Genomic DNA, 18,324 nt, shown 5'->3' with positions numbered 1-18,324 from the left:
ACAGTGAAAGCCATCTTAGAAGGCAATACCTTCCTTCTTTCAACAACCATGGCTGGGCGAAAGGCCTTCCAGGGTTAGAATGCACAATTCAGTCCTGTCTTTTAAAAACGTGGTTCTCTTTTGAACAAGTTTCCACCTCGTCCCATGTTAATTTACATGGACTAGAGGGGCACCTTACACCCTGCACTAAGTAAAGAACAGTGCACAGTGGTGCTGCAGCGGGGACTGAACCGTGACTCAGAGTCTCATGATTTGGTCCCTGGTTACCTTATCGCTCCAGGGAAGTAACTCGTGCCAGCACTTTGTCCTGGCACGACTTACTTCCCCGACGTATTGGCTGGCTCTGACGGGAATGTTGGAGGGGATGAACTCAAGATTCTGCCCACTCCCTGCTTGTCCACTACCCACCAGCTGCTCCCATTATGCTGTTAGCTGAATGCAGATAGCCCCTGCTGAGGAGTATAGGGATACCTGGTCCTCCAGAGAGGGCACATAGGCTGGCTCATGACTGAGCCCGTACTCCTCAAACCTCTCCTCAGGACACTGTTTCATTCACAGCTTTGTTCACATGAAACATCAGGCATTAGAAGCTGCAAACGAAGGTGCCATTAACCAGGGACATGTCTAACTATGAGAGGACAGACTCATGCATGCGTCTACATTATGGCCCTCTCTGCTCAACATATAAGGAGACGTCTTGGCTCCAGAAGATACCCATTAGCCCCGCTCTGGTGTGTCCCCCCTCACTGTAATGCCATACCGGCATTACTGAGTCCCCACTTTCCACACTCGTCCCTGCGTGCTTGGGAGCATAACTCAGGGTTCTTTCTGCTGAGATTCTCTAGGATTCTTCCCCAGTCATTGGTGGGAGAGCTTTTCTGGCCTTTGGGAAGAACTGTGGGAAGTCACTGGTGCATTACCAGCACCTGAGGGATTTAACCTGCATCCTCATTGCAAAGTGGGTGGGTTCCTGCTTGAGTTAGAACAGAGCCCAGCTCTACCCCACTCACCCAGCTCGGTCAGCTAACCTGGGCTTACAGAACATCCAAACACAGGCCACAGGTTTTTGTGTGTAGACAGTAGTGGGGTTTGGGCTAAAACCTAGGTAAGAGCCCAGGTTAACTCTGCAGTGAAGACATATCCTTTGAGGTATGGGCTGTGCTCCCGTTCGTGCTGCCCCTGCGCACGGAATTACAGAACATCCAAACACAGGCCACAGGTTTTTGTGTGTAGGTAGTGGGCTGTGCTCCCAGGTTAACTCTGCAGTGAAGACATATCCCTGCACATGGAATTCCTTCCATGAACTAATCCTTAAGGCCATTCCCCTTTCCTTCCTCAAAACACAACCCTGCCACAAATCCCATGAGAACTCAGTCAGCCCCTAATGGCCAGCTGGAGGGGCAGCTGGAAAAAGCAGATACATAATTTGATTATACACATTTTTTAAAAAATGAAGTGAGTACATGTATATAAATTGCTGAAGCAACTGTATATACTTGTCTGTAGCCTCTCTCCATCTCCCATTGTCATCATCATCTATTTGTAGTACAGTAGAGCCCAAGACCCCAACCAAGAGTCAGGGCCCTATTGTGCTAGGCACTGTAGAGACAAACAACAAGGAAGACAGTCCCCGATGTACATGTCAGGCAGTACACAACAGGTGTAAACAGACAAATGGGGTGGATGGATCTGAAAAAAGCAGAGCTGCGCAGAAGAGCAGAAGTCATAGCTTGCTATTGTCTAATCAAAGCCGGGGAGGAGTGATTTACAGGCATCTACATTTTTTTTAAGCCAGCAAGGGCAATTAACCACAGGAAAACACTTCCACAAGAAGTGGTGGATTCTCCACCTCTTGAAGTCTTCAGATCAAGACTGGATGTTTTTCTGGAAGACGTGCTTTAGCCTAACACAGGTTTTGGGCTCAGTGCAGAGCTGACTGAAAGAAATTCTGTGGCTTATGCCAGACTAGATTATCTGATCTGATGGTCCCCTCCAGCCTTAAAAACCTCTCAATGCTGGCAGAAGCAGGTTTTAAGGAAGGGTTTAATGGGAGAATAAGATGGCTTCCTTAGGAACTTGGATGGAGAACTTTTCCCAGGCTTGGGGGATGGGCCAGCACTGGAAAAAGTGCTGAGGTTCTTGAGGACAAGGGGACAGGTGGAGCATCACGACTGGTGCCATTGGCAGAGCGAAGGCAGGGGTTGACAGCTCAGAGCGATAACAGAACTGACAGATAGGGTGAGGCTCACTTTGCATCTGGGTGCTACTGTAATATAAATATTTATTTACTAATAAGCATCTTTTGTACAGGTGGTTGGGTGTTTTTATTTAGTTTCTCTCACCTTATTTTGCTTAAACAGACATCTCAGGTGAAATCCTGGCCCCCGGAAGTCAATGGCAAAACCCTTAGGGACTTCAGAGGGGTCAGGATTTCACCCGTCTCTGAGTAGCTATTCCTAAACATGGCCATTCGGGTGTTTTTAAGGGGAGAAATCCAAGCCAAAAGAAAGTCACTCACCAACAGCATTATTCAATAAAGTCCTGATCTCGCTGAGCAGCTTCAAAAGCAGCATAGTCCAGCAGATAAGGCATTGGAGTAAGAATCAGAAACTTTATGTTCTATTCCCAGCCATGCCACTGACCTGCTATGCGATCCTGGGCATGTCCCTTCACCTCTCTGTACCTCAGTCAGATGCGATGACCACAAAGGTCCCTTCTGCACTCAAAACCTATGAACGTCAACTACTGAAATCAATGGGAAATGATGGCACGCAACACCTTGCAAGAGCTGCTTGAAAGCTCATAGGATTGGGCCCACATAGGGCATCCTGCTGTAATAAATCTGTGTGTCTCACCCTACAGACACCGCCACAACAAAACACTGGGTGCTGCTTAATACAATCACAGCAGTGGGTGTACATGAGGAGACACACACGTAAGCCCCAAACCTACCTAAGAGTAGGAGGGGCCAAACGTTATAACCCCAGGCCCCCCAAAAAGTTATGGATCAATTAAAAAAAAACAACCCTCTCTTTAAATATTTACTTCAGAGACTATACAGACCTGTGTAGCTTTCTGTCAGTATCTAAACAAGGACCCTAACAATGTTATCACTTTTAAAAGACACAGCTATACTCCAGTTCCTATCCCAGACAATTGGCAGGTAACCAGTTAATAAATTTCTGCACCAGACTGTTGAATGGACTGGCCTATGGTCAAGAGTGATGTCACGCCAATTCAATGTGCTATAATTGGAAAAACCTGGGTAAAGCAATCTCGTGTGTTTTAATAAATAAAGATTGCATTAGCAGCCTCCTGCTTTATTCACCATTGTGTCTACCTTGTTCAGTAGCAAAAGCGGGATTTTCTGTTGCCGTTCCTTCAGTGATTTCTACTCGGAATTCGATGCCAATTTCCAGATGTGTTTCAAGCCAGGAAGTCAGCAATCAGGCTGGATAAAGCCTGTGGGATTAGCTGCACATCATCATCTGACACACACATCCTTCCTGTACCTCTCTTTCAAAATGGGGCACGCCCCTTACATCCAAAAAAACAAAAAAAACCCCAACCCATTCAGAGCAAAAGGTTTATTTTATGCTTTGATTTTTTATTTATTTATGTGATTTCTTTTTTTAAAGAAATTCAGCCCACCAAAGCCCCTGAGACACCATTTTAAGGATCTTTACAACGATGAAATGTTTATACAACAGAGAACTCGACTTAACGGTAGTAGGGTCCCTCTCTGCTAAAGGTTCACAATGTGAGGCTCTCTCCTCTTACAGATAGCCAGCTGCAGTGCTGGCTAACAAACGTCAGTTTTCCCTGTCCTGTAACAGGAAGCCCAGGGGAGAAAAACCCTTCGAAGAATTCACCCTTAGAAGAAAAGGGGGAACAAACTTTTTTCCGGGTTTTGTAAAGCTAGTTTCAAAATACTAAAATCAAAATGAATGAAACCAGCGGTGTGGATTATATGAAAAATAACTCCGAAGAGAATTATCCTAACAATGATACATGGGAAATAACAATAACAAAATGATACTATATTGCATTTATATAGCACCTCAGCTGAGCTCCTAAAAGCACTTTCAACCCCACCATTTAAGTCTCAGAGCATCTCTATGAAATGCAACCTCATTTTACAGATGGGGATAAGACACAGGCCTTGATCCACCCTAGCACAGTATGGTCCTAGCCACAGAGAGGTTAAGTGACTTGCTCAAGGTCTCACAGCAAAGCTGGCGGAAGACCCAGTTCCCAGTCTGAAGTTCACACCACTGGACCATGCTGGGTTTAACTATGTAATTAATTTACAGTCAAATCTAAAAGGAACACTGAAGAACATTTTCTTTTAAAAGAACATTAGATATTTAAAAATGTCAGCGTAACAGCCATTTCTACATAAATTGCTATTCTTTACATCTTTAAAAAGAAACAAAGCAATGACAAAATTAACACCAGGTCTCTCCCCCACATAAAAAACCCCAACCCTTTTATTTACTCCCTCAGTGGTTCTGTTGTCACAGAATACCTGAAAGCAATTGCCAAAAACAGGAAAACAGGCGCCTGCCTATTTGAAGGGAGTATTTGGGTGTAACCCTTCACAAAAATGACTAGAGATATGCTAGGAAAATAAAAGTTGGGCATTAAAAGCAGTCTTATCTTCTTTTTCCATGACTCTAACGTTCTATGCATAGAGGCCAAAAGGCTTTGCTTATTGTTCTGAAGAAGTGATCACGTATAGTGCGGCCGTTTTCTTTCTTTAGCATTTATTTTTTGGGGCCAGCAAATAGAGGCAAGTATTGAGACGTATGATCCCAAAGAAATAAATATGAAATGAAACGCAAAAAGAAAATGGTGTCCAATAGAGACAAAAATAATAACACTGTAACAAAGACAAGTCCTTATTGGGTCAAAGGTCACCAAGACTTTCTGGTGCTGAGAATGTGTATTGGACACAGTAAAAATAATAAACAGTGTCCAGCTAGCAAGACAATACGGACGTTCATGGATGCTGGAACTAGGGGGGCTGCCATTAGAGTGGTTTCCATTATATACAGGGTTTACAGTGCGGTTCAGTGGCTCTCAGCACCCTCACTATATATATCGTTCCAGCGACCCTGGCCACTTTAAGCAAGCCCCTGTACTTTATTGAAGCCAATGTTCATACAAGGACCATAGAATCCAAATTTTCAGAAATGACTAGAGGCTTTGGGTGCCCAACCTGAGATGCCGTAAGGGAACCTGTTTTTCAGAAAGTTCTAGTCACTTCTGGAAATTGAGGCTCTGGCAACTGGACCGTTGAGCAGAAAACGGAAGAGCGAATAAGCTTTTCCACTGGGAACATCAATAGCAACACTCAGCAGATCACTGGTCTTAGCTGCCTGGGGAAACCCATACATCTCCCACCATTATCTTGCCAGTCATTCATATCTAGGCAAGGAGCTTGACACAGATCAATTGATATTCTTACTGGTTCTCCTTTATTGCATTATTTTTCTCAATATTGGTTGTTAGTGGCATGCTCTTTCAGCTACATATGAAATACACAAAGACACTTTCTGCCGTCACACATTAAATCTCGTCTTTAATTTGCAGCCCATTGTCACCCCAGGGTCTTGCAGGATTACTGATTACCTGGTTTCTCTGCCACTAAATATCAGTGCCCTCCATGGGGTTTGTAACATCTCCCTGCTTAGTAACATCGGGGCTAAATAATCATGCTAACCCACTGTGAAAATTCTCAGCCTACATTTCTTACCCCAATAGGTTAACTGTTCGTAGGATGACCAGTAGCAACTGTGAAAAATAGGGACAGGGGGTGGGGGAACAATAGGCACCTATATAAGAAAAAGCCCCTAATATTGGGACTGTCCCTATAAAATCGGGACATCTGGTCACCCTAACTGCTCGTGGGCTACAGTTCAAATCAGTGTGAGCAGGGGTCAGAAATTAACACTGTGGGGATGGGCAAAGATATTTGCTGACTCACCCTGGCAACCACACCAGATGGGGTTTCAGTTCTCTGAGAAGAGTGAGCTATAGAAACAGGAAATCCAGCTGAGAAAACCCTTTTTATATAAATACAGTCCTGCCTCAAAACTCTTAAAAATTAGGGCAAACCATAGGAAAGGAGTGAGTTTTTGGACAGTATCCTGTCTGATGTCTGATTGTGTCTGGGGATGAGTTTAGGGAACAGGAAAAAAGAGCCAGTGGCCCCTGACCAAGCAGAACCAACTACAGGCACTACTTTATGACCTTAAAGACTTTTATTTAAGTATTACTTACGACTCATGCCTATTTTTCCAGAATAAAGATACAAAGGAACATGGTTGGTGACATCAGATTGTTGAGGGTTATAGTAATAATAATAATAATAATAATAATAAGCGTATTTTTAAAAGAGTCTCCATGGCACCCCTTAGCATTGGATGAGCATTCATGTAGATTCTCAAAAATCCAAAGAAAAAATACAAGGCACTTATATGTTTCCAAAGTGCTGTGCAGACAATAATTAGTCCTCTTAGCAATCCTATGAGATGGAGAAATAACAGAAGTACCGCCATCCCCATTTTATAGATTGGGAAACTGTGGCCCAAACAGGTTGAGTGACTTGCCATATGTCATAAAGCTAATAAGCATCAGAGTCAGGATTAAAACCCAGAACAACCTGACTCCCAATCCATGCTCATCCACTAGACCATTGTGGATCACTGCGCCTCTCTCTTGCCCTTTTACCTAGGTTACTGGCCTGTTATATACTCTCACTATTTTCAGGCATGTGACCAAACTTAGCAGCCAATCGCAACAGGTCTAAAACTTCAAAAGGTTGATTATGCACAAATATTGGCTTGCCTGAGAAGTGGGAAGAACAATTGTAAAATACTGATCAAGGGCTGAAGCACTTCTTGAGACTGGCATTTTGCCCAAAGCCAAGGACAATTTATTTTTCTTTAAACCACCACACACTACCCGTCCCTCAAAGCCAGGCAGTATTAATTTGATTTCTTGCATAGCTATTGCCCAGTTGCACTGGGTCCTTCTGTTTTCATTTACAAAATCATTTATTAACCAACAGAGTGTGTGAAAAAGTTCAGCTGGGTTTATCAATATCTGTACTTATCTGTAAATCATTAGATGTTGCCTTGTAGAAAAGGCTTCATGTAAACAGATACAATCAAGGCTAATTTATCTATGCCACTTTAAAGGAAGTGCTGGAAATCCACACAGAGCTGGCTATTCTTTCCAAAGCCCTACTGCTTACAATCAGTGCAGAGATACCACGCAGAGGCCTTCCTGGGTAATGCAGGACTTCACTCTGGATCCCCTTTTCAGTCAACTAAAAAAGTCTGTCAGATATCAAGTTATTTGTAAATCAAACAAATCAAGACTTCTCAAAACAAGCAGCAAGCCAGATGTTGGACTGTAGATATAGCCTTCAGACTTGGGAGAAGAGGGGGCTGGAATGAAGTGCTGGGACCCGCGTCTCCCAACCCTGAGCCACCATCAGCCTTAAGAGACTTTCCTTCACCCTCTTTAACCAGACCACACACAGATACGCTGTCAATTCCATGCTGCTAAACCGGGCTCCTCCCATCCACCTGCCTTTGTTCCTCCTCTCTTTTCTATCAGATAAATTCACATAAGGAAAATTAATAAAAGAATAAAAACTTCCAGCCTTAAAGTTGGGCATGTTTTCTCTCTCTCTATTTCTTACATTCCTCCTTTCATCCTCTCCTTTGGGTTCCATATTCAACTTCCTGCTGTAGGGTTTGTCTACACTGCAAAAAAAGACTAGCGGCAGCAAGTCTCGGAGCATGGGTCAGCTGACTCAGGTTGGCACTACAGGGTACAATGAGCAGTGTAGACATTCAGGCTGGGCAGGAGCTCAGGCTGGGGGTGGGTCTCAGAGCCCTGGCTCCAGCCTGTACCTCTACGGGTCTGTCTACACCTCAGTTAGACGCCCGCAGCTGGCCCATGCCAGCTGACTCAGGCTCGTGGGACTCAGGCTAAGGGGCTGTGGTGTAGACGTTCAGGCTCAGGCTACAGCCCAAGCTCTGGGACTCTTCCACCTCCAGCCCAAGCCTGAGCATCTACACCACAGTTATCCAGCCCCTTAGCCCCAACCCCATGAGCCCAAGTCAGCTGGCATGGGCCAGCCCCAGGTTTTTAATTGCAGTGTAGACATGCCATACATTGCTATTTTTAGCCTTGTAGCATGAGCCCCAGTCACTTGACCTGGACTCTGAGGCTTTCTATCATGGCTCTTTTTTTGCAGTGTAGACATACAACCTAAGAGAGAGACGATGGGTATCCAGTTTCTCCCCTTTATTAAAAAAGGATTGCTAGTTTTAGCCCCAGTTCCCCTCTACTCAAGACAAGTTAATTGAACAGTGAACAACTCCGGAATCCTCCTAAAATGTTCTTTAGTTAGAAAGCACAGCCACCTTTATTCTTGCAACGCACACTAACTCAATTTTCTGTACCCAGCAGAACATTCCTCAATTTACTTTTGTTTCCAAGCATCTGTTGAGCAGTCAAGTGGGTTTAATTGTGCAATGCCTACTATGATGAAATAAAAGATTGTTTTCCCAGAGCCTCCTCCCTACAGAGAATCATAAAATGCTTTCTCTCAGGTATAAGTCTTGCGCCTGTGACACCAACACAATGCTTGCAATCAGCATCGCAAGTACGAAATAGCTTGATGTGAAATTCTGTCAGAGCAGCTTGGCTATGAATATTTACAAGGGGATTCATCTTCCCGGCCCTGTTCCAGCAGTTACATTTTTTTTTAAATGTTGAAATCAAAACTAAGAACAACGAAAATGAACTTTATCCATTTATTAAAATAAAAAAAAACAACAGAGAACACTGTGGTCCATTTAGGAATGGGGGGAAATTAAGATAAAGTGACACCTTCTGTTTATTTGGATAATTACACCTTTTTTTGTGGTCAGTGTCACTTAAACATTCCTGCACTTCTTTCACTGCAATCCATTACATTAGGCAACATGCTTATTTGACCTCTGGCTTAGAGAAAACAGCATGGTTAACATTACTCCATACTGCAGGGGTTAGTATTAAGTGGTGAGATGTCTGTTTCCAACCCTGAACCACAATCAGTCTTCAGAGACTTTCCTTTTCCCTGAAAATGTTCCCCTCCTTAACCAGGTCACAGTCATTCTGTTAAATTCTTTGCTTGTAAGTGGGTCAATATTTGCTTAAATATAAGACCAATTTTCACTTCAAATGGTGCATTTCAGCGCAAAAAGTTACAAAAAGAGGATTGATATTGAAGTCACAGTGAAGTGCCATTTTGGATATTCTTGCTAGTATTTCATTCAGCTCCAATAGCGACTGCTGATTACAATGACAAAGGGCATATCTAAAAAGGACCTAAACAAAAATTTCAAAAATTATTCTCCAAATATGTATTGGGTTTTTCATTATAAATAGAATATTTTCCTGGTGATATTTATTATTTGTTTTCTGGTAGGACCTAGGAGCCTCTGTCACAGACAAGGACTCCCTTGCTAGGTGCTATACAATCAAACACAGCACAAAAAGATAGATTGTAAACTCTCTGGGGGTAGAAACTAAGTATAAAACAAGAGACATCGGGTGGATACAGACACACAGATGGGGGGAAGGGGAGCACAAGGAAAAAAATGAGACAATATTGCCCATACTGTCTAAACTGTTTGATGTGCTGTCATGCAATTCATTATAGGCTCAGGTTGTTATTTTTTAAAGGACATTACGGGCCTCAAACTGATAAGAAAAACTTCTTGATGTAAATTTGTAATTCTCAATCCTTATGGCTACAGCTCTTTAAACCGATTCATTGGAAATAGCAGCCCTGTTAGCGCAGGCAGTTTTCTATTGTTCGAAAGCTTTCAGAAACTAAGCACTCAACAAAAGATTATAGCCAACACTTGTAAAAACAGGTACCTAAATTTAAGATCCAAAGTTAGACATCTACAGTCCCAATCCTGCAATCATTTGTACATGTGTTTAGTGATAAATCTAAGTGTTTGCAGGAAAGGGGCTCTGGTTAGATTCCGAACTTTGGAGATCCACATCTGGAAGATTTGGTCCATAATTTTTATCTGGATTTTAAATTCACAAAAGCATCAATTAAGTGGAAGACAAAATTTAACACGTTAAATACTGCTGCAGCCATAAACGTGAAGAATTCATGGCGTTTTACCTGGATCTAGGTGCGTGAATGATCCAATGACAAAGTCCAACGTAGAAACAGCCAGCAGGAGAAGCAGTAACAGCTGGAGCCGGATTATCCATTTAACACCAGCCAGGTTAATCCCAAGCAGACCTAGTAGGACTGCCAGTGAAATGCCTCTCACTGCCCAAGTGCTACTGAAACCCAGCAAGTTGGAGATGGATTCCGCAAACCCGGTGATGTACATCGCACCTGCAACACACTAAATGACATTTAAACATAAACACACCCCCAGAGCAAGTTCTGCACATCTAACACACCTGAACAGGAGGATGTTGATGGCTCAGAGGATTGGTGACAAGATACAGAGCTTTTTCCCCTCTAGTTTGAGCCAGTCCAGGATGGTATTGACCGAAGGTCGTTACCATCTGATGGCTGCGCCATGGTGGATGTGAAAGGAGTCTGGCGATCTCAATCGAATCCCTGCGGTACAGGAGCCTCATCACAGCTTGCACCCTTGGGAGTGTAATCCACACCCCCTCCGTGTTATGCTCTGGCTCGCGCTACAGGGCTAAAAATAGCAATGTGGACATTCAGGCTTGGGCATGAGCCCAGGCTCTGAAACCCTTCGCGTGGCTGGGCCACATATAGAGTTTGCTACCCTTAGGTAACAGAGCTGGGCCTTTTAGCTCATGGTCCGGGATCTGATCCTCACTGCTAACGTCCCACCCAGAGCTTCAGTGTAACTTTAGCAAAGAGGCTGAGGATTCCGTGAGTCAAACATTCACATGCAGACTGACCACTGGACTCTTCGCACGAGAATGATGTATGTTGGCAGGGGAGGGTGAGGAAGCCTGGACCTGTTCCATGGACAAATAGGGCACTTAGCACTCAGTCTGTCAATCTACTACCTTTTACAAGCTATAAAATGCCCCCCTTTTTTTTTAAACCACAGAATCAAGCTGAATGAACACACCAATCGTGGTGAGGGCACAATGGATTTGTCACACTGATATACCAGAGACACCGTGCATTTCCTGAACAGTACCTGAAAGTGAAAGAAAATACATTTGCCCAACCAAGACACAAAGTGAGAGCACGTCTCTGTAATGTCTTGGTTTCCTTTCTTTCTGTGAAATGCAAAGGGTCCTGTTTAAACCACCGGCTTGCAGAATGACTGACTGCTTCCCGCTGTATTGTTTTCAAGGTTTTTAACTCAGTATTTAGTTTGGATAGACAGTTTGCTGTTTCACCGGTTCCCTGTCTCTTTGCTGGAAGGGAGCCTGCACTTCTGATAAGCGTGTATTGTGCAATTCATGTTCCATGAGCTCTGGGGAGAGCTGTCTTTCTTGATGTGACGAAGGACTTGTGTGCTCATTGGATGTCCCTGTGTCTGCAGGAATGGAGTTGCAAAGCTCAGGGAAGTGTGTACAGGTTAAGGCCACAGTTCTTGGGAGAAGACACAAACCCAAGCAATCCTTTCCCTGCCCAAAACAAAGCGGCAGTACTGGATTTGGAGGAGGAGGGGGGAGGAGGTGAAGGAAGAGAGAGGACTTTTGTTCACTATATAATTCTCTAAAACTTCCCACCATCCCACTTCAGCGGCAATCCTCTTCGATGTGTGATTCATACTAAGGGTCACATTCCTCAAGTCAGGCACATGCAGTTACAAGTGGACATCAGTGTGCACCAAACTTATGCATTCTAAAACCCAATGTGTGCACATGCAGGCGTTACAAAGCGGTGGCCCATATGGTTATTTCAATTGCTGTGGACTTCTGAAGACCTCAGCCATGGTGAGTGCGAGATCTATGCTGACACAGCATGGCTCTTTGCCGCCCTCTAATGGCTAGGCCAATGTATACAGGTTTGAGTCCACCTCTATCAGCTGACTACTGATCCTGGCCCTTTTTGTTTTGTTTTGTTTAAAATACAAGAAGAATTTATTGAAAAAGTATGAAGGCAGCAGGGTCAGGTAGCTCTCCGCCGGGACAATAAATAACAGATGCGACAGGGGAGACTCCCGTTCGCAGGGAACTGGTGACAAAACATGCGCATCCCAGCCCACAAGGGAAACACTGGGGCGGGGGCTCCCAAAACATGGCTCTGTGTTCATGCTTTTAGATCCAGTGATCCCAGGATCAATGACCGAACCTGGCCAGTTAGTCATGAAGAACACAATCCAATTCCCAGGAAAGTCAAACGAAAGACTTTCAATGACTTCAACAAAAGTTAAATAAGTCCGTAGTAACTAGCGATTAACAAACCACAGGTCAGATCCTCTGCTGGTGTAAATCAGCTCAGCCTTATTCACTTCAGTGGAAAAATACTGATTTTCACCAATTTAGGATCTGTGCATTCAAGGACAGATATTTCTGGGGAAACAATGGGTGCTCGCAATGCATCCATGTAATTGCACGTGCTTACTTTTGAAAACTTTGCTCTCAGTGCACAGTTAATACAGAGGACTTCTAAAAATATCATTTATGAAAGGACAACGTCTAGTGTCATGATAGGTTAGTCACAAAAAGTCATTTGTGCCTTGAAAATAAAAGTAGAACTGGACTGCAAACAAAATGCATTAACCTGAAAAGTCTAACACAAGAAAGAACCCTGAAAGCACAGAGAAATGCCATGTGACTGTTTGGAGGGGGCATTGCACCTTAGGAATTCAGAGTCTTTTAAACTGATTAACTCCAGTTTTTGGAAGGAGTTAAATAGGATCCCTCTACTTTCATAACAGGCCAGGTAAGAGGAAATGGTATGTATATTTTAAAAGATACTTCAGAGAATGAAGAGAAAGGAGGAGTCTTTGATAGTCTCAACACTAAATGTGTCCTTGGATCAACAGCCTGCCTTTCCTTTGATAAACCCTACCTTCACCAGAAGAATGAAATATTCCTATGGCTATAAAGGTATTGCTATGACTTCTAAAGTAGAGCCAATTTCATCATAAATGCACCATGGAAATGGGTAATTTTTAAATGATTTGAACTATTCATCTTGAAATTAGAAATGAATTTCCAGGCTGTATATTTCAGTGGAAAACAAATCTCCTATGAGGTTTTTAAAAACAATAAATTCAGCTTGTTAAACAGTGTAATTGGGTTTAAATGTTCACAGTTCTTAACACCAGAGACACCTGTACCTCTGGTTTTAAACACAGCTATTTTAGAGCTGCAACCTGAAAATCCTTCCTTGCACAAGTAGTTCCATCTCAAATAACCATGACAGAGGTTACGGTGTTCACTATCCAACTAATTGTTTGGAACATCACTAGCCCCTCATGAGACAGTAAGGTGCATGCTGGGCAAGAGAAACAAGTGGTCTATATGTAACTGAGGAGGAGCGTATGAAAGAAAAACATCAGCTTTGGGACAAAACACAGCGCTGCTAAACAGCTGCCAGTTCCCCATCTCTCCACACTCCAACCAAAAAAAAAAAAAGTTTTTCCTAGGTAAATCCTTGGTCTGCCAGAGCCCAGTTTCTATGACCTCAGGACATGCTGCACAACTCAATTGCTTGCCCAGGCAGCGGCTGATTGGGGGATTACAGTGCAAAATGTTAGGGGAGGTCTTTTTCTTATACGTGTGACCTTTGTGCATGCCCTGTCTTGTAACTCTTGATTTTGTATCTTCTGTAGACTTTTGGAATTGGCCAGGATTCTAAAGACAGCTGAAAGCTAATGCATTTAAACAAATACACAATTCTTCTCCATGCACATTTTCTGGTATTTCTATTATCTTTATTTTTTTTCAATTACTATGCGTATTAATAATCACTGTTCTATTAATAGGGATAGTTGTTGGTGTTTCTTAACCCTTTAATTCCAAGCCACCACATCAGTGTCTCACTAAAAACAAAGAGCTGAAACTGGATGCACAAAATCAACTATCTATAAACTCCTCCACATAGGGCTCCATTTCCTCTCCACTTCCCTAATGGCCCAGACACTACTTTGACTGCATACCACCTAACCACTTCTCCCCAAGTGCTGCTCCTACTCTTCCACCCCTCTAAGGAAACACTGGGCAAATGTATAAACCCACGGCTGATCTGCAGAGTTCGGATTGTCCACTTGACCACAGGCTTTTTCCTCTTGAGTTTAAATAGTCCCTTGCTTGCAGATGAAAGGTCTTAGCCATGGCATTCTCTGTGTTTCATTCTGTTTTGGTCATTGTCCCCATGAACAGTGCCTCAGGATCGCAGAGACATTTCAGACTGTGTCAAGAGATGGTTCCATGCACAGGGAGGAAATCAGCCTCCTCATTAGCATTACCCCTGTTCAAGCACCACAGTATAGATCCTCCTTTCTGACTTGTACTGTCCGACATATTGCCACAGATGAGTGGCAACAAGCCTGATCTTACCGGGAGGAATAGAATTGTGTGCCTACAACTCTGCTTTTCTGTGCCATTTGCCTTCTCATGGGGTCAGCTTATTTACTTTAGAGCACGGAAGAAAAAGACCAAAGCCTTGCTTGCAGTAACAATCAGTTTTACCTGACCAAAAATATAAAGGAGGCCAACGGTCCCTCCAACTTGACCCCCGAGGACAGTAGAAATCATGGAATAGACTCCTCCACTTCCGATGCTGCACCGTTCACAAACCCCAATTCCAGATAAGACCGTTACCAGGGCAACCACAACAACAAAGGACACCAGAAACATGCCCATTAAAATGCCGGTGTGTCCCTGTAATGGAGAAACAAAGATATTGAAGAACACAAGGAAAATCATGCAGGGTAGGAAAAAAGACCCACCAACTTCAGAGAGCCCAATTACCTATAACCTAAAATGAATTGACAACATGTGTTCTTTTCAATTCAGATTAAATAAAACCCACACTTCTCACCTGTACATTTAGCAACCACAGAAATGTATATTAACTGTAAAATTCTTGAAACGTGTCAATGTATTTGGGGTTAGGGACTGTCTTTTTGTTCTGTGAGTGTACAATACCTAGCACTATGGAGTCTTGGTCCATAATAGGTGCTACTGCAGTATTACTACTACTATTTATCCCTGCTGTTTCTTTCTAGGCAATTTGACTCTTATTAACAAGTGAGTGAAGGTCTCTCCAACAAAGCCCTACTTTGTATAAGTGTATGAGGGTATCAGTTATCTCACTGATCTCTCAGCCTGAGATTTAACACAGCAGGGTGCTAAGGGCAGATCACTATACAGCTAAAGTTTCACCATTACAACTCCCTTATAACCATAACTAAGGTAAAAAGAAGGGCAGGGGAGGATAAAAAGGAAATATTTCCATTGTTACAAATACTGGGCCAGCTAAACATAAAACAAAAAACTTCAGCACCCAACAGGTCCTGCAATAAGTGCCAGGATTTTCAAACAGCCCATTTCTTAGCCCTAACTGATCAAATTTTCAAAAGGGCTCAGTATGTAGCAGCTCCGACTGAGATCAAGTGCTTCTGAAACATAAGCCAATAAGAATTAATATATTGCTAACACCCAAACCAATGAACTACAAAAACAGAAAGAAACACTTAATATACAAGACAAAAAATAAATGTATAATTGCTTGCCGGTGTTTATCTGGGCTATACACCGCATCATGAGACACAACATCTCAGCCCACACCCATGTGTTCCTCTCTAGCTTTCCACAGATGCTTGGGACAACTCTGCCCTTTCAAGGCCTGTTCAGTGGCCTGCGCAATGGAAATTGGATCTCCTTCTGGTGGTATCACGAGCGTATTTGTGCAACCCATGACTCTTCACTTCCTGCCTTACAGCTTAGGTCTACAAACAGCTGCCTGGATGCTGGCTCATCCTCTCATTCCCAGCTGCTAAGCTGCATTAAGAGACTTCTAAACATATCTTAAATCCCTTTTCCACGTATCCATCTGCTGTAGCTGTGCTATGAGCTAGCGAATGGGTGGGCAGGTCATCTGAACTCACAGACTTACAGGGAAACCCAGTTTCCAGACAAATGCAATGATCTTGCCACCATGTGCCATGGAGCCTTTGGTAACTGCAGCAGGTAAGCCACTTGGGTGTCTTTATAGCAGGGGTGGGCAAACTATACAGGCCGCCCAAGCCTTTCATCAGGCCCTCCAGCTGGGCCTGGCCAGAGCAGGGCGGCCACTTCCCCCTCTCAGCCCTGCCTCTTCCCCACACCCCTCTCCCATCATGTGGACTCAGCAGCGCCCTGGCCCACCATACAATTTCTATACGAAGATGTGGCCCTGAGGCCAAAAAGCTTGCCCACCCCTGCTTTACAGCCATAGAACTAGGCCACATATAGGTCATGGCCTCCACCAGGTGTAGCTTTAAGGGCCAGCATACCATGTGTGCCTTCAGTTTGAAGCTGGCCACGTTTGGTTGGCTTGGGCCTTTCTATTCAAGTCAGAGGGTCAGGATCCCAGAAGTCAAACAGAAATAGGCTGCTCAGTGCCTTGAGGGAGTCCCGGCATCAAATGCTTCTCCTGTGACCCCTGTCCTCACTGTCTTCTGCTTGTTCTTCATGTTACAGAAATCTCTTTCCCAGGGTCAAGTGTGTCTCTTTGCGCTTCTGTTGAACTTCCCCAGCTAGTGTAACTCGTTGACCCCCTGAATCTCAGTTGCTTCCACTGAAAACTCATCAAGGACCCATGCCAGTGCACAGAGGATTGGAAACCTCTACCTACCCTTCTCTCCCCATTTCACCCACCTCCCTATTACTACAGTAATGTTTTGCATGACTTCTTCCCCACTGCTGGCCTGCCAAGCTGTCTCTCTCCATTCCAGCAGCACTTGCATCACGCTGGCCTCTGGCACCATTTTGTTTCTTATCAGCGACAGGCAGCTGCTGCTTCAGTTTTGTACTGGTCTAAGTCCCAGATCTTTTTGTTGGGTTTTGGGGTTGGTTTTTTTTTTTTTGGAAAACAGAAATGTATCCAGGATGTTGCTATCCTTGTAAAATCCTATTTTGGTTCAATATCCTGCTATTTTAGATGTTAGTTTTATTGGATCAGTGGAAAATGAAGCCAAAGCTTATTGTGAATGCAGTTGCTAGCTGGGTCTACATCACATCAGCCCTGTAATCTTGGGAGCTTTTTGTTTTAGAAAAAGGAACAAGTGTTTCTTTGCCTTAATTATGTACAGACAAGTTAAAACAGGGCTGAAAACTTGCATTTTTTTTAAATATACTGAAATACTTTCAATAGTTTTTCTTTTTTTAACTGGTAGCAAATAATTCTACTAATCATCCATTAGGAACAGTAGTTCTTGCCCACAGCTTGTGGTAATGGACAGTCCAGTTGAGTCTACAGAAGAAATGGTTAATAACACTGACTCTAAAAACCATAATTCATTCTTGCAATGCATCATGGAAAGGAACACCACACGCAGGGACAATGGGGGCATGCAGAGCAGGAGAGAAAACCCGAACACTGAAGCTTATTTACACATGCATGACGGGACATGCTACAGCTGAGACTAAAGGCCCAGCAGTATTATTTAAAATTTCAGTGTGGGCTCAAAGACCTCCAGTAAGGATCAGACTGTCTCTGTACTGGATGCTGTAGAAATATATAGGAAGTCATGACCCCTGCTGTCTTGAAAATTTTACAGTCGAGGCCCTCATCTTGCAATCAGATCCAGGCCTGAAGCCCCTCTGACCTCAATGCTTAACATCATTATTTTCAATCACTCCCCATTTCCCTTTTAAAAATCCTCCATCTGTTTCATTTGATTTTTTACTTTATTTATTGACTGTGCCACCAGTAACCTTCTATTAAACAGCAAAGTGAGAGATGGAGGCAATATGACTCTGTCAATGAAGGGTTTATGAAAACATTTCTGACATCTCAGTTGAAATGAATGTGGGAAAGGGAAGCAAATGAGGAAAACAACTCACATATTAAGAGCCTGGATACTGGGTGTCAGTAACGGGCCATGGGTAATCCCACTGGGAATAAGGATCTTTCTGATGATGTCATGCCTATGCACCAGCTCCTAATGGCCTATCAGATTTCATAAACTAAGGGTTGGACCTGGATGATTCGTGGAGGAGAGCAATTCTCACAGGAGTATTGTTCTCAACAGCCAATGTGAGTAATTACATGGGCCTGGCCCTTTGCAGGTCTGGGAACCTCAGTTCCCATTGAACTAATATACCCAAATTTAGATTATACAATGGGAA

General features: G+C 43.4%; 1 protein-coding gene across 1 annotated transcript in view; it reads right to left on the bottom strand.

Annotated features, from left to right (window-relative positions):
- The window catches only part of SLC12A8 (solute carrier family 12 member 8), an 88,565-nt gene that overhangs the window by 58,632 nt on the left and 11,609 nt on the right, over positions 1-18,324 (bottom strand). Inside the window, exons 4-5 of the mRNA XM_067549605.1 lie at positions 14,680-14,871; positions 10,208-10,439 (exon numbers count right to left, since the gene is read on the bottom strand). Of these exons, the coding sequence (XP_067405706.1) occupies positions 10,208-10,439; positions 14,680-14,871 (424 nt within the window). The remainder of the gene's footprint in view (positions 1-10,207; positions 10,440-14,679; positions 14,872-18,324) is intronic.

Source organism: Emydura macquarii, unplaced genomic scaffold (genome assembly GCF_026122565.2).
Source record: "Emydura macquarii macquarii isolate MOO-44397 ecotype Brisbane River unplaced genomic scaffold, CSIRO-AGI_Emac_v2 contig_1253, whole genome shotgun sequence".
NCBI lineage: Eukaryota > Metazoa > Chordata > Testudines > Chelidae > Emydura > Emydura macquarii.
The sequence above is the reverse complement of the archived record's forward strand: the minus strand, read 5'-3'. Positions and strand labels throughout refer to the sequence as shown.